This window comes from Anomalospiza imberbis, unplaced genomic scaffold (genome assembly GCF_031753505.1).
Source record: "Anomalospiza imberbis isolate Cuckoo-Finch-1a 21T00152 unplaced genomic scaffold, ASM3175350v1 scaffold_1030, whole genome shotgun sequence".
NCBI lineage: Eukaryota > Metazoa > Chordata > Aves > Passeriformes > Viduidae > Anomalospiza > Anomalospiza imberbis.
In genome coordinates this window covers 251-27,657 of record NW_027099421.1, presented here as the reverse complement: position 1 = coordinate 27,657, position 27,407 = coordinate 251, and the positions used below count along the sequence as shown (strand labels likewise).

At 49.3% G+C, this 27,407-nt stretch overlaps 1 protein-coding gene across 1 annotated transcript; it reads left to right on the top strand.

Annotated features, from left to right (window-relative positions):
• The first annotated feature begins 126 nt into the window (after window positions 1–126).
• On the top strand, window positions 127–26,364 carry LOC137465707 (tyrosine-protein kinase receptor UFO-like). Its single transcript, XM_068177755.1, has 9 exons — window positions 127–211; window positions 4,321–4,447; window positions 6,677–6,747; window positions 7,587–7,682; window positions 9,447–9,524; window positions 9,641–9,733; window positions 16,529–16,660; window positions 22,457–22,567; window positions 26,180–26,364. Exons 1-8 carry the CDS (start codon window positions 127–129, stop codon window positions 22,510–22,512), a joined length of 738 nt encoding a protein of 245 aa, XP_068033856.1. The 3' UTR covers window positions 22,513–22,567; window positions 26,180–26,364.
• Window positions 26,365–27,407: the final 1,043 nt, after the last annotated feature.

Below are 27,407 nucleotides of genomic sequence, written 5' to 3'. Positions count from 1 at the left end.
AATCCCCGATGTCCCCCCAAATGTCCCTGACGTCCCCAAATCCCCGATGTCCCCGACATCCCCGACGTCCCCAAATCCCCCCAAATTCCCAACGTCCCCGACGTCCCCAACGTCCCCAAATCCCCGATGTCCCCCCAAATGTCCCCGGCGTCCCAAAATCCCCGTGCCGGTGTCCCCACAGCTGCCGAGGCCCCGCTGGAGACACAGCTGGGTGAGGAGGAGGAGGGGGAGGAAGATGGGGGGTGGTGGGGAGGGGACGGGAGGGATGAAGATGATGGTGGTGACGATGGTGGGGATGATGATGGGGACGGGATGAAGATGATGATGAGGATGAAGATGATGATAATGGGGACGGGATGGGATGATGATGATGATGGTGGGGATGGGATGAAGATGACGATGACGATGGTGATGATGACGGGATTGGGATGGGATGGGATGGGATGGGATGGGGCGGGATGAAGATGACTATGAGGATGAAGATGATGATGATGGGGACAGGATGGGATGGGGCGGGATGAAGATGATGATGAGGATGAAGATGATGATGATGATGGGGACGGGATGGGATGGGGCGGGATGAAGATGATGATGAGGATGAAGATGATGATGATGGGGACAGGATGGGATGGGATGGGATGGGATGAAGATGATGATGATGGGGACGGGATGGGATGGGATGAAGATGATGATGATGATGGTGGAGATGGGATGAAGATGATGACGATGACGGTGGTGATGATGACGGGATTGTGATGGGATGGGGCGGGATGAAGATGATGATGATGATGGGGTTGGGATGGGATGGACGGAATGAAGATGACGACGATGACGATGATGGTGGTGATGATGATGGTGATGATGGGGATGGGATGAAGATGATGACGATGATGATGGTGATGGTGATGACAATGGGATTGTGATGGGATGGGATGAAGATGATGAGGATGAAGATGATGATGATGATGATGATGGGGCTCGGATGGGATGGACGGGATTAAGATGACGACGATGACGGTGGTGCTGATGATGATGGTGATGATGGGGATGGGATGAAGATGATGAGGAGGATGATGGGGATGGGATGGATGGGATGAAGATGATGAGGACGATGATGATGATGGGGAGGGGATGAAGATGATGATGATGACGATGGTGGTGGTGATGGCGATGGGATTGTGGTGGGATGGGATGAAGATGATGATGATGGGGTTGGGATGGGATGGATGGGATGAAGATGATGACGATGATGATGGCGGTGGTGATGATGATGACGACGATGATGGTGGTGGTGATGGCAATGGGATTGTGTTGGGATGGGATGAAGATGATGACGATGATGATGGTGATGATGGGGATGGGATGAAGATGATGAGGAGGATGATGGGGATGGGATGGATGGGATGAAGATGATGAGGACGATGATGATGATGGGGAGGGGATGAAGATGATGATGATGACGATGGTGGTGGTGATGGCGATGGGATTGTGGTGGGATGGGATGAAGATGATGATGATGGGGTTGGGATGGGATGGATGGGATGAAGATGATGACGATGATGATGGCGGTGGTGATGATGATGACGACGATGATGGTGGTGGTGATGGCAATGGGATTGTGTTGGGATGGGATGAAGATGATGACGATGATGATGGTGATGACGGTGGGATGGGATGGGATGAAGATGATGATGATGGGGCTGGGATGGGATGGACGGGATGAAGATGATGACGATGATGATGATGGTGGTGATGATGGGGTTGGGATGGCATGGACGGGATGAAGATGATGACAATGACGATGGTGGTGGTGATGATGATGGTGATGATGGGGACGGGTGATGATGATGATGATGATGATGGGGACGGGATGAAGATGATGACGATGATGCTGGTGATGGTGATGACGATGGGATTGTGATGGGATGGGATGGGATGAAGATGATGACAATGGTGGTGGTGGTGATGGTGATGATGGGGATAGGATGAAGATGATCATGATGGGGCTGGGATGGGATGGATGGGATGAAGATGATGATGATGACGATGGTGATGACGATGGGATTGTGATGGGATGGACGGGATGAAGATGATGAGGAGGATGATGGGGATGGGATGGATGGGATGAAGATGATGAGGATGATGGTGATGATGGGGATGGGATGAAGATGATGACGATGACGATGGCAGTGGTGATGACGATGGTGATGATGGGATGGGATGAAGATGATGATGATAGGGTTGGGATGGGATGGATGGGATGAAGATGACGATGATGATGATGGTGGTGGTGATGATGATGGGGATGGGATGATGATGATGACGATGATAGTGGTGGTGATGGCAATGGGATTGTGGTGGGATGGGATGAAGATGATGAGGATGATGGGGATGGGATGAAGATGCTGCTGATGATGATGGGGATGGGATGAAGATGATGACGATGATGATGGTGATGACGGTGGGATGGGATGATGGGATGAAGATGATGATGATGGGGCTAGGATGGGATGGACGGGATGAAGATGACGACAATGACGATGGTGGTGGTGATGATGATGGTGATGATGGGGATGGGATGAAGATGATGACGATGATGATGGTGGTGGAGATGATGATGGGGATGGGACGATGATGATGATGATGATGGTGGTGGTGATGGCGATGGGATTGTGATGGAATGGATGGGATGAAGATGATGAGGATGAGGATGATGGGGATGGGATGGATGGGATGAAGATGCTGATGATGGTGATGATGGGGATGGGATGACGATGATGATGGTGATGACAGTGGGATGGGATGGGATGAAGATGATGACGGTGGCAGTGATGATGATGGTGATGATGGGGATGGGATGATGATGATGGGATTGGGATGGGATGAAGGTGATGATGATGGGGTTGGGATGGGATGGATGGGATGAAGATGATGGTGGTGGTGATGATGATGGGATTGTGATGGAATGGATGGGATGAAGAAGATGACGATGATGGTGGTGATGGCAATGGCGATGGGATTGTGATGGGATGGGATGAAGAGGATGATGAGGATGATGGGGATGGGATGAAGATGATGATGATGACGGTGGTGGTGATGACAATGGGATTGTGATGGAATGGATGGGATGAAGATGATGACAATGGCGGTGGTGATGATGATGGTGATGATGGGGATGGGATGATGGGGATGACGATGATGATGATGGGTTGGGATGAGGATGGGATGAAGATGACAATGAGCAGGATGGGATGGGATGAAGATGATGACGATGATGATGACAATGTCGATGACAATGACGGGATGACGAAGATGATGATGACAACGACGATGATGGGATGGAATGACGATGACAATGGCAATGACAAAGGCGATGGTGACGATGATGATGGTGATGATGATGATGACGATTATGATAATGATGATGGGATGGGATGAGGATGACGATGATGACGATGACAATGACGATGATGATGGATGGAATTACGATGACTGTGATGATAATGATGATGATGATGACAATGAAGATGACGATGATGATGACAATGATGCCGATGATGACAATAACGATGACGATGATACCGATGCCAATGATGATGACGATGATGATGATGACGATGACGACATTGACAATGACGCCAATGCCGATGTTGATGCCGATGATGACGATGACAACGATGCCAATGCCAGTGACAATGATGACGATGACGATGATGATGGGATGGAATTACGATGACTGTGATGATAATGATGATGATGATGACAATGAAGATGACGATGATGATGACAATGATGCCGATGATGACAATAACGATGACGATGATGCCGATGCCAATGACGATGACGATGATGATGATGACGATGACGACATTGACAATGACGCCAATGCCGATGTTGATGCCGATGATGGCGATGACAACAATGCCAATGCCAGTGACAATGACGATGACGATGACGATGATGATGATGATGACGATGACAACAATGCCGATGACGACGATGCCAATGCCGATGATGACGATGATGATGACAATGATGCCAATACCAATGATGATGATGACGATGACAATGACGATGACGATGACAATGACGCCGATGACGCCGATGCCAATGACGATGACGGTGATGACGATGATGATGATGACGATGACGATGACGATGATGCCGATGCCGATGATGACGACGATGATGCTGATGCCAGTGACGATGATGACGATGACAATGACGATGAAGATGACAATGATGCCGATGCCAATGCCGATGATGATGATGACAATGACGATGACGATGACGATGATGATGATGCCGTCCCTCCCGCAGTGCGGTCGCCGTTCCTGGCCGGTGCCTGGTGGCCGCTGCTGGTGGCCCTGGTGGCCTTGGGGACGCTGGCCCTGGTGGCCCTGGTGGCGCTGGCGGCGCGGAGACGCCACAAGGAGACGCGCTACGGGTGAGGGGACAGCCCTGCCACCTGTGTCACCTGTGTGCCACCTGTGTCACCTGTGTGTCACCTGTGTCACCTGTGTCACCTCAGTGTCACCTGTGTGCCACCTGTGTGTCACCTGTGTCACCTGTGTCACCTGTGTGTCACCTGTGTCACCTGTGTGCCACCTGTGTCACCTGTGTGTCACCTGTGTCACCTGTGCTTCACCTGTGTGTCACCTGTGTCACCTCAGTGTCACCTGTGTGCCACCTGTGTCACCTGTGTGCCACCTGTGTCACCTGTGTCACCTCAGTGTCACCTGTGTGTCACCTGTGTCACCTGTGTGTCACCTGTGTGTCACCTGTGTCACCTGTGTGCCACCTGTGTCACCTGTGCTTCACCTGTGTGTCACCTGTGTCACCTCAGTGTCACCTGTGTGCCACCTGTGTCACCTGTGTGCCACCTGTGTCACCTGTGTCACCTCAGTGTCACCTGTGTGTCACCTGTGTCACCTGTGTGTCACCTGTGTGTCACCTGTGTCACCTGTGTGCCACCTGTGTCACCTGTGCTTCACCTGTGTGTCACCTGTGTCACCTGTGTGTCACCTGTGTCACCTGTGTGTCACCTGTGTCACCTGTGTGTCATTTCAGTGTCATCTCAGTGTCACCTCAGTATCACCTGTGTCACCTGTGTGTCACCTGTGTCACCTGTGTCACCTCAGTGTCACCTGTGTCACCTGTGTCACCAGTGTCACCTGTGTGTCACCTGTGTGACACCTGTGTCACCTGTGTATCACCCTGTGTCACCTGTGTCACCTGTGTCACCTGTGTGTCACCTCAGTGTCACCTGTGCTTCACCTGTGTGTCACCTGTGTCACCTGTGTCACCTGTGAGTCACCTGTGTCACCTGTGTCACCTGTGTGCCACCTGTGTCACCTGTGTCACCTGTGCTTCACCTTTGTGTCACCTGTGTCACCTGTGTGTCACCTGTGTCACCTGTGTGTCACCTGTGTCACCTGTGTCACCTCAGTGTCACCTGTGTCACCCTGTGTCACCTGTGTGTCACCTGTGTCACCTGTGTCACCTGTGTGTCACCTGTGTGTCACCTGTGTGTCACCTGTGTCACCTCAGTGTCACCTGTGTCACCTCAGTGTCACCTGTGTGTCACCTGTGTCACCTCAGTGTCACCTGTGTCACCCTGTGTCACCCGTGTGCCACCTGTGTGTCACCTGTGTGTCACCTGTGTCACCTCAGTGTCACTTCAGTGTCACCTGTGTCACCCTGTGTCACCTGTGTGTCACCTGTGTCACCTCAGTGTCACCTGTGTCACCCTGTGTCACCTGTGTGTCACCTGTGTCACCCTGTGTCACCTGTGTCACCTGTGTCACCTCAGTGTCACTTCAGTGTCACCTGTGTCACCCTGTGTCACCTGTGTCACCTGTGTCACCTCAGTGTCACTTCAGTGTCACCTGTGTCACCTCAGTGTCACCTGTGTCACCTCAGTGTCACCTGTGTCACCCTGTGTCACCTGTGTCGCCTGTGTCACCCTGTGTCACCTGTGTGTCACCTGTGTGTCACCTGTGTCACCTCAGTGTCACCTCAGTGTCACCTGTGTGTCACCTGTGTGTCACCTGTGTCACCTCAGGGTCACCTGTGTCACCTGTGTGTCACCTGTGTCACTTGTGTCACCTGTGTGTCACCTGTGTCACCTGTGTCACCTCAGTGTCACCTGTGTCACCTGTGTCACCTGTGTGTCACCTGTGTCACCCTGTGTCACCTGTCACCTGTGTCACCTCAGTGTCACTTCAGTGTCACCTGTGTCACCTGTGTGTCACCTGTGTCACCTGTGTCACCTGTGTGTCACCTGTGTCACCTCAGTGTCACTTCAGTGTCACCTGTGTCACCTCAGTGCCCCAGTGCCCCTCCTGGTGGACACGGTGCCATGGTGACACCGTGGTGCTGGCCATGGTGGCTGCGGTAGCCATGGGAGTGGCCATGGTGGCCACCGTGGCCACAGCAGCCACGGCGGCCATGATCGCCATGGTGGCCACAGTGGCCATGGTGGCCTTGTGGCCATGGTGGCCTTGTGGCCATGATGGCCTTGGTGGCCGTGGAGGCAGTGGCGGCCACGGTGGCCTTGGTGGCCATGGAGGCTGTGGTGGCCACGGTGGCCATGGAGGCCGTGGTGGCCACAGTGGCCACAGTGGCCGTGGGGGCCGTAGCGGTGGCCCGGCGGTGACGTCCGCGCTGTCCCCAGGGCCGCCTTCGCTCCGGCCGTTCGCTTCCGCGTCCGCAGCTCCTACGGCCGCCGGTCAGCGCAGGCCACGCGTGAGTGACCGCTCGGACACCGCCCCGGGGCGCCGCGGCCACCGCTGGCACCTGGGTCCCCAGATGTCCCCAGTGTGCCCAGTGTGCCCAGTGTGCCCAGTGTCCCCAATGTCCCCAGTGCTGTCCCCAGTGTCCCCAGTGTCCCCAGTGATGTCCCCAGTGTCCCCAGTGTCCCCAGTGATGTCCCCAGTGTCCCCAGTGATGTCCCCTTGTCCCCAGTGCTGTCCCCAGTGATGTCCCCAATGTCCCCAGTGATGTCCCCAGTGCTGTCCCCAGTGATGTCCCCAATGTCCCCAGTGATGTCCCCAGTGTCCCCAGTGTGCCAAGTGTCCCCAGTGATGCCCCCAGTGTTCCCAATGTCCCCAATGTCCCCAGTGTCCCCAGTGTCCCCAGTGCTGTCCCCAGTGATGTCCCCTTGTCCCCAGTGATGTCCCCGATGCTGTCCCCAGTGCTGTCCCCTTGTCCCCAATGTTCCCAATGCTGTCCCCAGTGTCCCAAATGTTCCCAGTGCTGTCCCCAGTGATGTCCCCAGTGTCCCCAGTGATGTCCCCTTGTCCCCAGTGTCCCCAGTGTCCCCAGTGTCCCCAGTGCTGTCCCCTTGTCCCCCGTGTCCCCAATGTCCCCAGTGCTGTCCCCAGTGTCCCCAGTGTCCCCAGTGATGTCCCCTTGTCCCCCGTGTCCCCAATGTCCCCAGTGCTGTCCCCAGTGTCCCCAGTGTCCCCAGTGATGTCCCCTTGTCCCCAGTGATGTCCCCGATGCTGTCCCCAGTGATGTCCCCAGTGTCCCCAGTGCTGTCCCCAGTGTCCCCAATGTCCCCAGTGCTGTCCCCTTGTCCCCAGTGAACCGCCTGGGCATCAGCCCCGAGCTGAAGGAGAAGCTGCGGGACGTGCTGGTGGAGCGGCACCGCGTGGCGCTGGGCAAGACCCTGGGCCAGGGTGGGTCCCCAAATCACCCCGAATCACCCCAGATTACCCCAAATCACCCCAAATCACCCCAAATCACCCTAAATCACCCCAAAAATCACCCGAGATCACCCCAAAATTACCCGAGATCACCCCAAAATTACCCGAGATCACCCAAAATCACCCGAGATCACCCCAAATCACCCCTAAATTACCCGAGATTACCCCAAAATCACCCCAAATTACCCCAAAATCACCCAAGATTACCCAAAATCACCCCAAATCACCCCAAAATCATCCAAGATCACCCCAAATCACACCAAAATCACCCTAAATCACCCCAGATCACCCCAAAATCACCCGAGATCACCCCAAAATCACCCTAAATCACCCCAGATCACCCCAAAATCATCCAAGATTACCCCAAATCACCCCAAAATCACCCCAAATTTCCCAAGATCACACCAAATCACCCCAAATTACCCCAAATCACCCGAGATCACCCAAAATCACCCCAAAATCACCCCAAATTACCCAAGATCACACCAAATCACCCCAAATTACCCCAAATCACCCAAAATCATCCCAAATCATCCGAGATCACCCCAAATCACCCCAAAATCACCCAAATTCACCCAAAAATTGCCTAAAATCTCCCGAAATCAACTGAAATCAGCCAAAATCAGCTCAAAATCATGGAAAAAAAAATTTGAAATTAGCCCCAAATCACCCCAAAATCACCTGAAATCATAAAAAAATCCCAAAACGAATCACCTGAGATCAGCCCAAATCACAAAAAAAATCTCCTGGAATTATTTGAAATCACCTGAAATCAACTGTAATAACCCAAAATCAGCCCCAAATCACCTAAAATAACTGGAAATTAGCCCAAAATCACCTGAAATCAGCCCAAAAATCACCCGAAATCACCTGAAATCAGCCCAAAAATCACCCCAAAAATCAGCCCAAATCCCCCCCAAAAAACCCCTCAGGACCCCCCAAATCCCCCCAAACCTCCCCAAATCCCCCCCAAAAAACCCCTCAGGAATCCCCCAAATCCCCCCAAAAAACCTCCCCAAATCTCTCAAATCCCCCCAAACCTCCCCAGATCCCGCCAGAAAACCCCTCAGGACCCCCCAAATCCCCCCAGACCTCCCCAGATCCCCCCAAAACCCCTCAGGAATCCCCCAAATCCCCCCCAAGAAACCCTCAGTACACCCCAAATCCCCCCAAACCTCCCCAGATCCCCCCAAAATCCCCTCAGGACCCCCCAAATCCCCCAAAAATACCTCCCCAAATCCCCCCAAAAAACCCCTCAGGAATCCCCCAAATCCCCCCAAAAAAACCTCCCCAAATCTCCCCAAAATCCCCTCAGGAACCCCCCAAATCCCCCAAAAACACCTCCCCAAATCCCCCCAGAAAAACCCCTCAGGACCCCCCACATCCCCCCAAACCTCCCCAAATCCCCCCAAAAAACCCCTCAGGATCCCCCACATCCCCTCAAACCTCCCCAGATCCCCCAAATCCCCCCAAACCTCCCCAAATCCCCCCCAAAACCCCTTAGGACCCCCCAAATCCCCCCAAACCTCCCCAAATCCCCCCAAAACCCCTCAGGAATCCCCCAAATCCCCCAAAAAAAACCCTCAGGACACCCCAAATCCCCCCAGACCTCCCCAAATTCCCCCCCCCAAAAACCCTTCAAGCTCCTCCCAGATCTCCCCAAACCTCCTCGGGACCCCCCCACCCCCCCCAAAATTCCTTCGGGACCCCCCAAAATCCCTGTTGGGACCCCCGAAGGCGAGTTCGGCTCGGTGGTGGAGGGGACGCTGCACCAGGACTCGGGCGTGCTGCGCGTGGCCGTGAAGACGATGAAACGTGAGACCCCAAACCCCCCGGAAACGCCCCCAAAAAACGCCCCCCGAAACCCAACCCCCCGGAACACCCTGAGCTCAGCCCAGATTTCCCCAAACGGCCGGAATTCGCCCCAAAAGTCGCCATCTGCTCGCGGGGGGAGCTCGAGGATTTCCTGAGCGAGGCCGTGTGCATGAAGGAGTTCGACCACCCCAACGTCATGAAGCTGATCGGTGAGAAAGCCCCCAGATCGCCCCAAATTACCCCAAAATCACCACAGAAATACCCCAAATCACCCCAAAAATACCCCAAAATCATCCCAGAAATCACCCCCAAAATTCCTCAAATCACTCCCAAATTACCCCAAAAATACCCCAAAATCATCCCAGAAATCACCCCCAAAATTCCTCAAATCACCCCCAAATTACCCCAAAATCACCCCAGAAATACCCCACAATCACCCCCAAAAATACCCCAAAATCACCCCAAAAATCATCCCAGAAATCACCCCCAAACTACCTCAAATCACCCCAAAAATACCCCAAAATCACCCCAGAAATACCCCAAAATCACCCCCAAATTACCCCAAAATCACCCAAAAAATACCCCAAAATCACCCCAAAAATCATCCCAGAAATCACCCCCAAACTACCTCAAATCACCCCCAAATTACCCCAAAATCACCCCCAAAAATACCCCAAAATCACCGCAAAAATCATCCCAGAAATCACCCCCAAACTACCTCAAATCACCCCCAAAAATACCCCAAATCACCCCAAAAATCATCCCAGAAATCACCCCAAAAATCATCCCAGACATCACCCCCAAACTTCCTCAAATCACCCCAAAATCACCCCAGAAATCACCCCAGAAATACCCCAAAATCACTCCCAAATTACCCCAAAATCACCCAAAAAATACCCCAAAATCACCCCAAAAATCATCCCAGAAATCACCCCCAAACTACCTCAAATCACCCCAAAAATACCCCAAATCACCCCAAAAATACCCCAAAATCACCCCAAAAATCATCCCAGAAATCACCCCCAAACTACCTCAAATCACCCCCAAATTACCCCAAAATCACCCCAGAAATACCCCAAAATCACCCCAAAAATCATCCCAGAAATCACCCCCAAACTACCTCAAATCACCCCCAAATTACCCCAAAATCACCCCAAAAATCATCCCAAAAATCACCCCCAAACTACCTCAAATCACCCCAAAACCGCCCCAAAATCACCGCAAAATTCATCCCAGAAATCACTCCAAACTACCTCAAATCACCCCCAAATTACCCCAAAATCACCCCAGAAATACCCCAAAATCACCCCAAAAATCATTCCAGAAATCACCCCCAAACTACCCCAAAATCACCCCAGAAATACCCCCAAAAATGATCCCAAATCACCCCAAAAATACCCCAAAATCACCCCAAAAATCATCCCAGAAATCACCCCCAAACTACCTCAAATCACCCCCAAAAATACCCCAAATCACCCCAAAAATCATCCCAGAAATCACCCCAAAAATCATCCCAGACATCACCCCCAAACTTCCTCAAATCACCCCAAAATCACCCCAGAAATCACCCCAGAAATACCCCAAAATCACTCCCAAATTACCCAAAATCACCCAAAAAATACCCCAAAATCACCCCAAAAATCATCCCAGAAATCACCCCCAAACTACCTCAAATCACCCCAAAAATACCCCAAATCACCCCAAAAATACCCCAAAATCACCCCAAAAATCATCCCAGAAATCACCCCCAAACTACCTCAAATCACCCCCAAATTACCCCAAAATCACCCCAGAAATACCCCACAATCACCCCAGAAATACCCCAAAATCACCCCCAAAAATCATCCCAGAAATCACCCCCAAAATTCCTCAAATCACCCCCAAATTACCCCAAAATGACCCAAAAATACCCCAAAATCACCCCAAAAATACCCCACAATCATCCCAAAAATCATCCCAGAAATCACACCCAAATTACCCCAAAATCACCCCAAAAATACCCCAAAATCACCCCAAAAATCATTCCAGAAATCACCCCCAAACTACCTCAAATCACCCCAGAAATACCCCACAATCATCCCAAAAAATACCCCAAAAATACACCACAATCACCCCAAAAATCATCCCAGAAATCACCCCAAACTACCCCAAATCACCCCAAAAATACCCCACAATCATCCCAAAAATCATCCCAGAAATCACCCCCAAACTACCTCAAATCACCCCCAAATTACCCCAGAAATACCCCAAAATCACCCCAAAAATCACCCCAGAAATCACCCCAAAATACCTCAAATCACCCCCAAATTACCCCAAAATCACCCCAGAAATACCCCAAAATCACCCCAAAAATCATCCCAGAAATCACCCCCAAACTACCTCAAATCACCCCCAAATTACCCCAAAATCACCCCAAAAATCATCCCAAAAATCACCCCCAAACTACCTCAAATCACCCCAAAACCGCCCCAAAATCACCGCAAAATTCATCCCAGAAATCACTCCAAACTACCTCAAATCACCCCCAAATTACCCCAAAATCACCCCAGAAATACCCCAAAATCACCCCAAAAATCATTCCAGAAATCACCCCCAAACTACCCCAAAATCACCCCAGAAATACCCCCAAAAATGATCCCAAATCACCCCAAAAATACCCCAAAATCACCCCAAAAATCATCCCAGAAATCACCCCCAAACTACCTCAAATCACCACCAAATTACCCCAAAATCACCCCAGAAATACCCCAAAATCACCGCAAAAATCATCCCAGAAATCACCCCCAAACTACCTCAAATCACCACCAAATTACCCCAAAATCACCCCAGAAATACCCCAAAATCACCGCAAAAATCATCCCAGAAATCACCCACAAACTACCCCAAATCACCCCAGAAATACCCCAAAATCATCCCAAAAATCAATCCAGAAATCACCCCCAAACTACCTCAAATCACCCCAAAACCGCCCCAAAATCACCCCAAAATTCATCCCAGAAATCACTCCAAACTACCTCAAATCACCCCCAAATTACCCCAAAATCACCCCAGAAATACCCCAAAATCACCCCAAAAATCATCCCAGAAATCACCCCCAAACTACCTCAAATCACCCCAAAATCACCCCAAAATCACCCCAAAAATACCCCACAATCATCCCAAAAATCATTCCAGAAATCACCCCCAAACTACCTCAAATCACCCCAAATTACCCCAAAATCACCCCAGAAATACCCCAAATCACCCCAAAAATCATCCCAGAAATCACCCCAAAATACCTCAAATCACCCCAAATTACCCAAAATCACCCCAAAAATCATCCCAGAAATCACCCCCAAACTACCTCAAATCACCCCAAAAATCATCCCAAAAATCACCCCCAAAATACCCCAAAATCACCCCAAAAATACCCCCAAAAATGATCCCAAATCACCCAAAAAATACCCCAAAATCATCCCAAAAATCACCCCCAAAAATGATCCCAAATCATCCCAAAAATACCCCAAAATCACCCCAAAAATCATCCCAGAAATCACCCCAAAATACCTCAAATCACCCCAAAAATACCCCAAAATCACCCCAAAAATACCCCACAATCATCCCAAAAATCATCCCAGAAATCACCCCCAAACTACCTCAAATCACCCCCAAATTACCCCAAAATCACCCCAGAAATACCCCACAATCACCCCAGAAATACCCCAAAATCACCCCCCAAAAATCATCCCAGAAATCACCCCCAAACTACCTCAAATCACCCCAAAAATACCCCAAAATCACCCCAGAAATACCCCAAAATCACCCCAAAAATCATCCCAGAAATCACCCCCAAACTACCTCAAATCACCCCAAAAATACCCCAAAATCACCCCAAAAATACCCCACAATCATCCCAAAAATCATTCCAGAAATCACCCCCAAACTACCTCAAATCACCCCAAATTACCCCAAAATCACCCCAAAAATACCCCACAATCATCCCAAAAATCATCCCGGAAATCACCCCCAAACTACCGCAAATCACCCCAAAATTACCCCAAAATCACCCCAAATTACCCCAAAATCACCCCAAAAATACCCCACAATCATCCCAAAAATTATCCCGGAAATCACCCCCAAACTACCTCAAATCACCCCAAAAATCATCCCAAAAATCACCCCAGAAATACCCCAAAATCACCCCAAAATTCATCCCAGAAATCACCCCAAAATACCTCAAATCACCCCCAAATTACCCCAAATCACCCCAGAAATACCCCAAAATCACCCCAAAAATCATCCCAGAAATCACCCCAAAAATCATCCCAGAAATCACCCCCAAAATCACCCCAGAAAATCCCAAATCAGCCAGAAATACCCCAAAAATCACCCCAAAAATACCCCAAAATCACCCCAAAAATACCCCAAAATCACCCCAAAAATCATCCCAGAAATCACCCCCAAAATCACCCCAGAAAATCCCAAATCACCAGAAATACCCCAAAAATCACCCCAAAAATACCCCCAAAAATGATCCCAAATCACCCCAAAAATACCCCAAAATTTTGGGGGAATCCGTTGCCCCAAATTTTGGAGGTCCTGACCCCAATTTTGGGGGGATCTTTGGATCAATTTTGGGGCTCTGCACCCCAAATTTTGGGGATCTGTGTCCCATTTTGGGGCGTTCTGAGCCCCAATTTTGGGGTGGTCCTGACCCCCATTTGGGGGCTGTGCACCCCAATTTTGGGGGGATCCGTGTCCCATTTTGGGGTGGTCTTGACCCCAATTTTGGGGGGTCTGGGTCTCAGTTTTGGGGTGGTCCTGACCCCCATTTGGGGCTGTGCACCCCAATTTTGGGGGTCTCTGTGTCCCATTTTGGGGTGGTCTTGACCCCAATTCTGGGGGGGTCTGGGTCTCAATTTTGGGGGGTTCTGACACCAATTTTGGGGGGTTCGGAGCCCAGTTTTGGGGGGATCTGGGTCTCAATTTTGGGGGGTTCTGACCCCAATTTTGGGGGTCTCCGTTGTCCCAATTTCGGGGTGCTCGTAGCCCCAATTTTGGGGGGTCCTGACCCCAATTTTGGGGGGATCTGGGTCTCAATTTTGGGAGGTCTTGACCCCAATTTTGGGGTGGTCCTGCCCCCAATTTTGGGACTCTGCACCCCAATTTTTGGGGATCCATGTCCCATTTTGGGGGGTTCTGACCCCAATTTTGGGGGTCCGGGTCTCAATTTTGGGAGTTCTTGACCCCAATTTTGGGGGGTTCTGACCCCAATTTTGGGGGGATCTGGGTCTCAATTTTGGGGGGTCCTGACCCCAATTTTGGGGGGATCCGTGCCCCAAATTTGAAGGTCCTAAGCCCCAATTTTGGGGGGGTCCTGACCCCAATTTTGGAGGGATCTTTGGATCAATTTTGAGGCTCTGCACCCCAAATTTTGGGGATCTGTGTCCCATTTTGGGGCGTTCTGAGCCCCAATTTTGGGGTGGTCCTGACCCCCATTTGGGGGCTGTGCACCCCAATTTTGGGGGGATCCGTGTCCCATTTTGGGGTGGTCTTGACCCCAATTTTGGGGGGATCTGGGTCTCAGTTTTGGGGTGGTCCTGACCCCAATTTTGGGGCTGTGCACCCCAATTTTGGGGGTCTCCGTGTCCCATTTTTGGGTGGTCTTGACCCCAATTCTGGGGGGGTCTGGGTCTCAATTTTGGGTGGGTTCTGACCCCAATTTTGGGGGGATCTGAGTCCAATTTTGGGGGGATCAGGGTCTCAATTTTGGGGGGATCTGAGTCCAATTTTGAGGGGATCTGGGTCTCAATTTTGGGGTGGTCTTGACCCCAATTTTGGGGGTCTCCGTTGTCCTATTTCGGGGTGCTCGTAGCCCCAATTTTGGGGGGATCTGGGTCTCAATTTTGGGGGGATCTGGGTCTCAATTTTGGGGTGGTCTTGACCCCAATTCTGGGGGGATCTGGGTCTCAATTTTGGGGGTCCTGACCCCAATTTTGGGGGGATCTGAGTCCAATTTTGGGGGGATCTGGGTCTCAATTTTGGGGTGGTCCTGACCCCCATTTGGGGGCTCTGCACCCCAATTTCGGGGTGCTCGTAGCCCCAATTTTGGGGTGGTCCTGACCCCAATTTGGGGGCTGTGCACCCCAATTTCGGGGGGATCCGTGTCGCAATTTCGGGGTGCTCGTAAGCCCCAATTTTGGGGGGATCTGGGTCTCAATTTGGGGGGGATCTGAGTCCAATTTTTGGGGGGATCTGGGTCTCAATTCTGGGGGGTTCTGACCCCAATTCTGGGGGGTCTGGGTCTCAATTTTGGGGTGGTCTTGACCCCAATTTTGGGGGGTCTCCGTGTCCCAATTTCGGGGTGCTCGTAGCCCCAATTTTGGGGGGATCTGGGTCTCAATTTGGGGGGGATCTGAGTCCAATTTTGGGGGGATCTGGGTCTCAATTTTGGGGTGGTCCTGACCCCCATTTGGGTGCTCTGCACCCCAATTTCGGGGTGCTCGTAGCCCCAATTTTGGGGGTGGTCCTGACCCCCATTTGGGGGCTGTGCACCCCAATTTTGGGGGGATCTGAGTCCAATTTTTGGGTGGTCTTGACCCCAATTTTGGGGGGATCTGGGTCTCAATTTTGGGGGGATCTGAGTCCAATTTTGGGGGGGTCTTGACCCCAATTTTGGGGTGGTCCTGACCCCCATTTGGGGGCTCTGCACCCCAATTTCGGGGGTGCTCGTAGCCCCAATTTTGGGGTGGTCCTGACCCCAATTTGGGGGCTGTGCACCCCAATTTTGGGGGGTCCGTGTCGCAATTTCGGGGTGCTCATAGCCCCAATTCTGGGGGGATCTGGGTCTCAATTTTGGGGTGGTCCTGACCCCAATTTTGGGGCGCTCGCAGCCCCAATTTTGGCAGGGCATTTCTCCAGATTTGGGGAGGGGGTCCAGGATTTTCGGGGTGCCGCCCCCCCGGATTGGGGGTGGGGGAGGGGGGGGTCCGGGGGCTGAGGCCGCCCCTCCCCCCCCCCCCCAGGAGTGTGCCTGCAGCCGTGGGGGGGGGGGCTCGGAGGGGCCGCCCCCCGCCCCCATCGTCCTGCTGCCCTTCATGGCCCACGGCGACCTGCACAGCTTCCTGCTCTGCGCCCGCCTCGGGGACCCCCCCACGGTGAGAAACCCCCCAAAACATCCCCAAAAATCCCCTGGAATGACCCCAAAAATCCCCCAAAATACCGGCCTGGTATAACCCCAAAAATCCCCAAAAATCCCATAAAAATCACAAAAAAATCACAAAAAATCCCATAAAAATCGCATTAAAATTCCACAAAAACCCCATAAAAATCACCAAAAAATCACAAAAAAAAATCACTTTACAATCTACCCAAATAATCCCATAAAAATCCCCCCAAATAATCCATAAAAATCCCATAAAAATCCCATAAAAATCCCATAAAAATCCCATAAAAATCCCAAATTTGGGGCCCCAGGAGCTTCCTGCTCTGCGCCCGCCTCGGGGACCCCCCCACGGTGAGAAACCCCCCAAAAAAACCAAAAAATCCCCCCAAAAATCCCCCCAAAATACCGCCCTGAATAACCCCAAAAATCCCAAAAAATCCCATGAAAATCACAAAAAAATCCCAAAAAATCCCATAAAAATCACAAAAAAATCCCAAAAAAACCCATAAAAATCCCATAAAAATCACAAAAAAATCCCAAAAAATCCCATAAAAATCCCATAAAAATCACAAAAAAACCTACATAAAAATCTAAACAAATAATCCCATAAAAATCCCATTAAAATCCCATAAAAATCCCAAATTTGGGGCCCCTGGAGCTTCCTGCTCTGCGCCCGCCTCGGGGACCCCCCCACGGTGAGAAACCCCCAAAAAAAACCCAAAAATAACCTGGAATGACCCCAAAAATCCCCCAAAATAACGCCAAAAATAACCTGAAATAACCCCAAAAATCCCCCAAAATAACCCCAAAAATAACCGGAAATGACCCCAAAAATCCCCCAAAATAACCCCAAAAATAACCTGAAATGACCCCGAAAATAACCTGAAATAACCCCAAAAATCCCCCAAAATAACCTGGAATAACCCCAAAAATCCCCCAAAATACCGGCCTGGTATAACCCCAAAAATCCCAAAAAATCCCATGAAAATCACAAAAAAATCCCAAAAAATCCCATAAAAATCCCATTAAAATCGCATTAAAATTCCACAAAAATCCCATAAAAATCACCAAAAAATCACATTACAATCTACCCAAATAATCCCATAAAAATCCCATAAAAATCACAAAAAAATCCCATAAAAATCCCATAAAAATCCCATAAAAATCCCAAATTTGGTGCCCCTGGAGCTTCCTGCTCTGCGCCCGCCTCGGGGACCCCCCCACGGTGAGAAACCCCCCAAAAAAAACCCAAAAATCCCCTGGAATGACCCCAAAAATCCCCCCAAATACCGGCCTGGTATAACCCCAAAAATCCCATAAAATCACAAAAAAATCCCAAAAAAATCACAAAAAAATCCCAAAAAATCCCATAAAAATCACCAAAAAATCCCAAAAAATCCCATAAAAACCCCATAAAAATCACAAAAAAAACTACATAAAAATCTAAACAAATAATCCCATAAAAATCCCATTAAAATCCCATTAAAATCCCATAAAAATCCCATAAAAATCCCATAAAAATCCCAAATTTGGGGCCCCTGGAGCTTCCTGCTCTGCGCCCGCCTCGGGGACCCCCCCACGGTGAGAAACCCCCCGAAAAAACCCCAAAAATAACCTGGAATGACCCCAAAAATAACCCAAAATAACCCCAAAAATAACCTGAAATAACCCCAAAAATAACCTGAAATAACCCCAAAAATAACCTGAAATAACCCCAAAAATCCCCCAAAATAACCCCAAAAATAACCTGGAATAACCCCAAAAATCCCCCAAAATAACCCCAAAAATCCCCCAAAATAACCCCAAAAATAACCTGAAATAACCCCAAAAATAACCTGAAATAACCCCAAAAATAACCTGGAATAACCCCAAAAATCCCATAAAAATCACAAAAAAAATCCCAAAAAATCCCATAAAAATCGCATAAAAATCCCATAAAAAATCGCATTAAAATCCCCCAAAAAATCCCATAAAAATCCCAAAAAATCCCATAAAAATCACAAAAAAATCCCATAAAAATTCCTGTAAAAATCCGAAAAAATCCCATAAAAATCAGAAAAAAAATCCCCAAAAAATCCCATAAAAATCAGAAAAAAAATCCCAAAAAAATCCCATAAAAATCGCATTAAAATCACAAAAAATCCCATAAAAATCCCCAAAAAATTGCATAAAAATCCCATAAAAATCCCCCAAAAATCTCATAAAAATCCCATAAAAATCCCATAAAAATCTCATAAAAATCCCCCAAAAATCCCATAAAAATCCCATAAAATCCCATAAAAATCTCATAAAAATCCCCTAAAAATCCCATAAAAATCCCATAAAAATCCCATAAAATCTCATAAAAATCCCCCAAAAATCCCATAAAAATCCCATAAAATCCCATAAAAATCCCATTAAAATCCCATAAAAATCCCATTAAAATCCCATAAAAATCCCAAATTTGGTGCCCCTGGAGCTTCCTGCTCTGCGCCCGCCTCGGGGACCCCCCCACGGTGAGAAACCCCCCAAAAAAACCCCAAAAATAACCTGGAATGACCCCAAAAATCCCCCAAAAAACCCCAAAAATAACCTGGAATAACCCCAAAAATAACCTGAAATAACCCCAAAAATAACCTGGAATGACCCCAAAAATCCCCCCAAATACCGGCCTGGAATAACCCCAAAAATCCCCAAAAATCCCATAAAAATCACAAAAAAATCCCAAAAAATCCCATAAAAATCCCATAAAAATCTCATAAAATTCCCCCCAAAAATCCCATAAAAATCACAAAAAAATCCCCCAAAAATCCCATAAAAATCCCCCAAAAATCCCATAAAAATCCCATAAAAATCGCCAAAAAATCACATTACTATCCACCCAAATAATCCCATAAAAATCCCATAAAATCCCATAAAAATCCCATTAAAATCCCATTAAAATCCCATAAAAATCCCAAAAAATCCCATAAAAATCACAAAAAAATCCCAAAAAATCCCATAAAAATCGCATTAAAATCCCCCAAAAATCCCATAAAAATACCACAAAAATCCCATTAAAATCACCAAAAAATCACCAAAAAATCCCATAAAAATCACATTGCAATCTACCCAAAAAATCCCATAAAATTCCCATAAAATCCCATTAAAATCCTACAAAAATCCCATAAAAATCCCATAAAAATCCCATTAAAATCCTACAAAAATCCCATAAAAATCCCAAAAAAATCCCCAAAAAATCCATAAAAATCCCATAAAAATCACAAAAAACCCACATAAAAATCTATACAAATAATTCCATAAAAATCCCACAAAAATCCCATAAAAATCACAAAAAAAACCCATAAAAATCACAAAAAAATCCCAAAAAATCCCAAAAAATCCCATAAAATCCCACAAAAATCCCACAAAAATCCCATAAAAATCACAAAAAAATCCCATTAAATTCCTACAAAAATCCCCCAAAAATCCCCAAAAATCCCATTAAAATCACATTAAAACCCTACAAAAATCCCCCAAAAATCCCCCAAAAATCTCATTAAAATCCCCCAAAAATCCCATTAAAATCCCAAAAAATCCCCCAGAAATCCCCATAAAATTCCCGGAAAATCCCCGGGAATTCATGGGATTTTAATGGGATTTTTATGGGATTTTAATGGGATTTTGATGGGATTTTTGTAGGATTTTAATGGGATTTTAATTGAATTTTTATGGGATTTTAATGGGATTTTAATGGGATTTTAATGGGATTTTGGGGGGATTTTTATGGGATTTTTACAGGAATTTTTATGGGATTTTTATGGGATTTTAATGGGATTTTAAAATTGGATTTTAATGGGATTTTTATGGGATTTTTATGGGATTTTTATGGGATTTTAATGGGATTTTTTTGGGATTTTGGGGGGATTTTTATGGGATTTTTACAGGAATTTTTATGGGATTTTTATGGGATTTTTTGAGGGATTTTGGGGGGATTTTTGGGGGATCTTTTGGGGATTTTTGTGGGATTTTTTTGGGATTTTTGTGGGATTTTTATGGGATTTTTTGGGATTTTTTTGTGATTTTAATGGGATTTTTTGGGATTTTTGGGGATTTTTTCTGGGATTTTTTTCAGGGATTTTTTGGGGATTTTATGGGAATTTTTCGGGGATTTTTTCGGGAATTTTGTTGGGGATTTTTTTGGGATATTTTGAGGATTTTTTGGGGATTTATTTGGGATTTTTGGGGATTTTTTGGCAGATTTTAAAGGGATTATTTGTATTTTTAAGGGATTAATTGGGCAGAATTAATGGATTTTAATGGGATTTTTTGGGTGTTTTATGGGATTTTTATGGGAATTTGGGGGGATTTTTATGGGATTTTGATGGGATTTTTATGGGATTTTTATGGGATTTTTGTAGGATTTTAATGGGATTTTAATGGGATTTTTATGGGATTTTTATGGGATTTTTATGGGATTTTGGGGGATTTTTTGGGATTTTTTTGGGGATTTTTATGGGATTTTTTGGGATTTTTCAGGGATTTTTTCAGGGATTTTTTTGGGGATTTTTTTTAGGATTTTGGGGGATTTTTTCAGGGATTTTTTGGGATATTTTGAGGATTTTTGGGGGATTTTGGGGGATTTTTGGGGATTTTTTCAGGGATATTTTCAGGGATTTATTTGGGATTTTTGGGCATTTTCTGGGGATTTTTTGGGGATTTTTCGGGATTTTTTGGGATTTTTTTGGGATTTATTTGGGGATTTTTGGGGATTTTTTCAGGGATTTTTTCCGGGATTTTTTCCGGGATTTATTTGGGATTTTTGGGGATTTTTTGGGCGATTTTTTGGGATTTTTCAGGGATTTTTTCAGGGATTTTTTGGGATATTTTGAGGATTTTTTGGGGATTTTTTGCGGATTTTTTGGGGATTTTTTCGGGGATTTTTTCGGGGATTTTTTGGGATTTTTGGGCATTTTTTGGGGATTTTTTGGGATGTTTTTGGGGATTTTTTCGGGATTTTGGGGGATTTTTCAGGGATTTTTTCAGGGATTTTTTTTGGGCTTTTCAGGGATTTTTTGGGATATTTTGGGGCATTTGGGGACCGTCCCCGCGCCGTCCCCGCTGTCCCCAGGCGCTGTCCCCTGCCCGCCTTTGGGGATTTTTTGGGATTTTATTGGAATTTTTGGGGATTTTTTGGGGATTTTTTGGGGGATTTTTTCAGGGATTTTTTGGGGATTTTTCAGGTATTTTTGGGGGGATTTTTTTGGGATTTTTTGGGGATTTTTTGGGATGTTTTTGGGGATTTTTTCAGGGACTTTGGGGGGATTTTTTCAGGGATTTATTTGGGATTTTTTGGGGATTTTTTGGGATTTTTGGGCATTTTTTGGGGATTTTTTGGGGATTTTTTTGGGATGTTTTTGGGGATTTTTTCAGGGACTTTGGGGGGATTTTTTCAGGGATTTATTTGGGATTTATTTGGGATTTTCGGGGATTTTTTTGAGGATTTTGGGGGATTTTTTCAGGGATTTTTTTGGGATTTATTTGGGATTTTCGGGGATTTTTGGGAATTTTTTCAGGGATTTTTTCCGGAATTTTTTCCGGGATTTATTTGGGATTTTTGGGGATTTTTGGGCGATTTTTTTGGGATTTTTCAGGGATTTTTTCAGGGATTTTTTGGGATTTTTGGGCATTTTTTGGGGGATTTTTTGGGATGTTTTTGGGGATTTTTTCAGGGACTTTGGGAGGATTTTTTCAGGGATTTTTTGGGATTTATTTGGGCTTTTCGGGGATTTTTTGGGATATTTTGGGGCATTTTTGGGACTGTCCCCAGGCGCTGTCCCCCCGCACGCTGCTGGGTTTCATGGCCGACATCGCGGCCGGGGATGAGTTACCTGAGCCAGAGGAACTTCGTGCACCGAGACCTGGCGGCGCGGAACTGCATGTGGGGACACCGGGGACACCGGGACACCGGGGCACCGGGACACCGGGGGGATTGGGGACACCGGGGGGATTGGGGACACCGGGGGGATTGGGGACACAGGGGGGATTGGGGACACCGGGGGACACCGGGACACCGGGGGACAGCGGGGACACCAGGGGGATTGGGGACACCGGGGACACCGGGACACCGGGGGACAGCGGGGACACCGGGGACAGCGGGGACACCGGGGACACCGGGGGGATTGGGGACACCGGGACACCGGGGACAGCGGGGACACCGGGGACAGCGGGGACACCGGGGACACCGGGGGGGATTGGGACACCGGGACACCGGGGACACCGGGGGGATTGGGGACACCGGGGGGATTGGGGACACTGGGGACAGTGGGGACATTGGGGACACCGGGGGGATTGGGGACACCGGGGACAGTGGGGACAGCGGGGACACTGGGGACACCGGGGACAGCGGGGGACACCGGGGGGATTGGGGACACCGGGGACAGCGGTACACCGGGACAACGGGGACAGCGGGGACACCGGGGACACCGGGGACACCGGGGACAGCGGGGACACCGGGGGGGATTGGGGACACCGGGGACAGCGGTACACCGGGACAACGGGGGACAGCGGGGACACCGGGGACACCGGGGGACACCGGGGACACCGGGGGGATTGGGGACACCGGGGACACCGGGGACACCGGGACAGCGGGGACACCGGGGGGTATTGGGGGACACGGGGACACCGGGGACACCGGGGGACACCGGGGGGATTGGGGACACCGGGGGGATTGGGGACACCGGGGACACCGGGGACACCGGGGACACTGGGGGGATTGGGGACACCGGGGGGATTGGGGGATTGGGGACATCGGGGACAGCAGGGACATTGGGGACACCGGGGACACCGGGGGGATTGGGGACACCGGGACAGCGGGGACACCAGGGACACCGGGGACACCGGGGGGATTGGGGACACCGGGGACAGCGGGACACCGGGGACAACGGGGACACCGGGACACTGGGGACACTGGGGGGGATTGGGGACACCGGGGACAGCGGGGGGATTGGGGACACCGGGGACACCGGGACACCGGGGACAGCGGGGGGATTGGGGACACTCGGGGGACACCGGGGGGATTGGGGACACCAGGGGGATTGGGGACACTCGGGGGGATTGGGGACACTCGGGGGACACCGGGGGACACCGGGGACAGCGGGGACAGCGGGGACACCCGGGACACCGGGGGATTGGGGGACACCAGGGGACACCGGGGGATTGGGGACACCGGGGACACCGGGGACACCGGGACACCGGGGGGGACACCGGGGACACCGGGGTGGATTGGGGACACTCGGGGGACACTGGGGACACCGGGGACACCAGGACACCGGGGGGATTGGGGACACCGGGGACAGCGGGGACACCGGGGACAGCGGGGACACTGGGGACATTGGGGACACCGGGGACACTGGGGACAGCGGGGACAGTGGGGACACTCGGGGGGATTGGGGACACCGGGGGACACCGGGGGACACCGGGGACACCGGGGACACCAGGGGGATTGGGGGACACCGGGGGGATTGGGGACACCGGGGGACACCGGGGGACAGCGGGGACACCGGGGACACCGGGACACCGGGGGGATTGGGGACACCAGGGGGACACCGGGGGGATTGGGGACACCGGGGGACACCGGGACACCGAGGACACCGGGGGGATTGGGGACACCGGGGACACCGGGGGGATTGGGGACACCGGGGACACGGGGACACCGGGGGGATTGGGGACACCGGGGGACACCGGGACACCGGGGACACTGGGGACAGCGGGGACACCGGGGGGATTGGGGACACCGGGGACACCGGGGGGGATTGGGGACACTCGGGGGACACCGGGGACACCCGGGACACCGGGGGGGATTGGGGACACCGGGGACACCGGGGGGATTGGGGACACTCGGGGGACACCGGGGACACCCGGACACCGGGGGGATTGGGGACAGCGGGGACATCGGGGACATTGGGGGGATTGGGGACATCATTGGGGACACTGGGGACAGTGGGGACATGGGGGACATTGGGGACACTGGGGACATTGGGGGGATTGGGGACATTGGGGACACTGGGGGGATTTGGGACATTGGGGGGGATTGGGGACATTGGGGACATTGAGGACACTGAGGGGGACACTGGGGACACTGGGAGACGTTTGGGGATTTTGGGGATTTGGGATTTGGGGACTTTGGGATATTGGGATTTGGGGATTTGGGATTTGGGTTTTTGGGAATTTGGGGATATGGGATTTTAGGATTTGGGGGTTTGGGGATTTGGGGGTTTGGGATTTTGGGATTTGGAATTTTGGGATTTGGGTTTTTGGGGATTTGGGGGTTTGCGATTTTGGGATTTGGGTTTTTGGGGATTTTGGGGGTTTGCGATTTTGGGAATTGGGTTTTGGGGGATTTGGGGATTTGGGGGTTTGGGATTTTGGGATTTGGAATTTTGGGATTTGGGTTTTTGGGGATTTGGGGATTTTTGGGATTTGGGATTTTGGGTTTTGGGTTTTTGGGGATTTGGGGGTTTGGGATTTTGGGATTTGGGATTTGGGGGGTTGGGATTTTGGGATTTGGGTTTTTGGGGATTTGGGGATTTGGGATTTGGGTTTTTTGGGGATTTGGGATTTTGTGATTTGGGTTTTTTGGGGATTTGGGTTTTTAAGGATTTTTGGGGATTTGGGGTTTTTGGGTTTGGGGGATTTTTGGGGCTTTTGTGATTTGGGGTTTTTGGGGATTTAGGATTTGGGGTTTGGGGTTTTGGGGTTTCGGGATTTCTGGGGATTTTGGGATTTGGGGTTTTGGGGTTTTGGGGATTTTTTGGGATTTTGGGATTTGGGGTTTTTGGGTTTTGGGGATTTTTTGGGATTTTGGGGCTCGGGGTGACCCTGTTCCCGTGTCCCCAGGCTGGACGAGCGGCTCCGGGTGCGCGTGGCCGATTTCGGGATTTGGGATTTGGGGTTTTTGGGGATTTAGGATTTAGGGTTTTTGGGTATTTGGGATTTGGGGATTTTTGGGATTTGGGGTTTTAGGGTTTTTGGGGATTTGGGGTTTGGGATTTGGGGATTTAGGATTTAGGGTTTTTGGGGATTTGGGATTTGGGGATTTTGGGATTTGGGGATTTGGGGGATTTGGGATTTGGGGATTTTTGGGATTTGGGGTTTGGGGATTTTTGGGGTTTTTGGGATTTGGGGTTTTTGGGGATTTAGGATTTAGGGTTTGGGGTTTTGGGGGTTTCAGGATTTGGGGATTTGGGGTTTATGTGGTTTGGGGATTTTTGGGGATTGGGACTTGGGTTTTTTGAGGTTTGGCGATTTTGGGATTTGGGGTTTTTGGGTTTTGGGGATTTTTTGGGATTTTGGGATTTGGGGTTTTTGGGTTTTGGGGATTTTGGGATTTTGTGATTTGGGGTTTTTGGGTTTTGGGGATTTTTTGGGATTTTGGGATTTGGGGTTTTTGGGTTTTGGGGATTTTTTGGGATTTTGGGATTTGGGGTTTTTTGGCTTTTGGGGATTTTTTGGGATTTTGGGGCTCGGGGTGACCCTGTTCCCGTGTCCCCAGGCTGGACGAGCGGCTCCGGGTGCGCGTGGCCGATTTCGGGCTCTCCAAGCAGGTCGGCGGCTCCAGTATTACCGGCAGGGCCGCGGCGCCCCCGTCCCCGTCAAGTGGGTGGCCCTGGAGAGCCTGGCTGAGCGCGTCTACACCACCAAGAGCGACGTGGTGAGCCCCAAAAACCCCAAAAACCACCCCAAAAAACGGACTCGGGGAGAGCCAGAACCCAAAAACTGAAAAAATCCCATAAAAAACCCCATAAAAATCCCAAAAAACCCCATAAAAACCATGAAAAACCTATAAAAATCCACAAAAACCCCCAAACCACCCCATAAAAACCCCATAAAACCAGAAAAATCCCATAAAATCCCTCCTGAATCCATAAAAATCCCAAAAAAAACCCACAAAAACCCCAGAAAAATCCCATAAAAAACAGAAAAAACCCATAAAGCCATCAAAATCCCCTCCTCAATCCACAAAAATCCCAAAAATCCCATAAAAACCCCATAAAAATCCCATAAAAACCCCATAAAAACCCCATAAAAACCAGAAAAATCCCATAAAATCCCTCCTGAATCCATAAAAATCCCAAAAAAAACCCACAAAAACCCTACAAAAACCCCACAAAAACCCCATAAAATCCCCATAGAATCATAAAAATCCCATAAATTCCCTTCTAAATCCACAAAAATCCCAAAAAAACCCCCATAAAAATCCCATAAAATCCCCAATGGGAGCCGGGCTGAGCGCGTCTACACCACCAAGAGCGACGTGGTGAGCCCCAAAAACCCCAAAAACCACCCCAAAAACGGACTCGGGGAGAGCCAGAACCCAAAAACTGAAAAAATCCCATAAAAAAACCCCATAAAAATCCCAAAAAAACCCCATAAAAACCATGAAAAACCTATAAAAATCCACAAAAAACCCCCCAAACCACCCCATAAAAAACCCATAAAAACCAGAAAAATCCCATAAAATCCCTCCTGAATCCATAAAAATCCCAAAAAAAAACCCACAAAAACCCCAGAAAAATCCCATAAAAAACAGAAAAAAACCCATAAAGCCATCAAAATCCCTCCTCAATCCACAAAAATCCCAAAAATCCCATAAAAACCCCATAAAAATCCCATAAAAAAACCCCATAAAAACCCCATAAAACCAGAAAAATCCCATAAAATCCCTCCTGAATCCATAAAAATCCCAAAAAAACCCACAAAAAACCCTACAAAAACCCCAC

Excerpts from the sequence above, each read along its gene's own strand:
- LOC137465707 (XM_068177755.1), top strand. The coding sequence starts at position 127 with ATGTCCCCCCAAATGTCCCCGGCGTCCCAAAATCCCCGTGCCGGTGTC. Across the intron at positions 6,748-7,586 it reads CCGGTCAGCGCAGGCCACGC|TGAACCGCCTGGGCATCAGC; the intron begins GTGAGTGACCGC and ends CCTTGTCCCCAG. Across the intron at positions 9,525-9,640 it reads GGCCGTGAAGACGATGAAAC|TCGCCATCTGCTCGCGGGGG; the intron begins GTGAGACCCCAA and ends TCGCCCCAAAAG.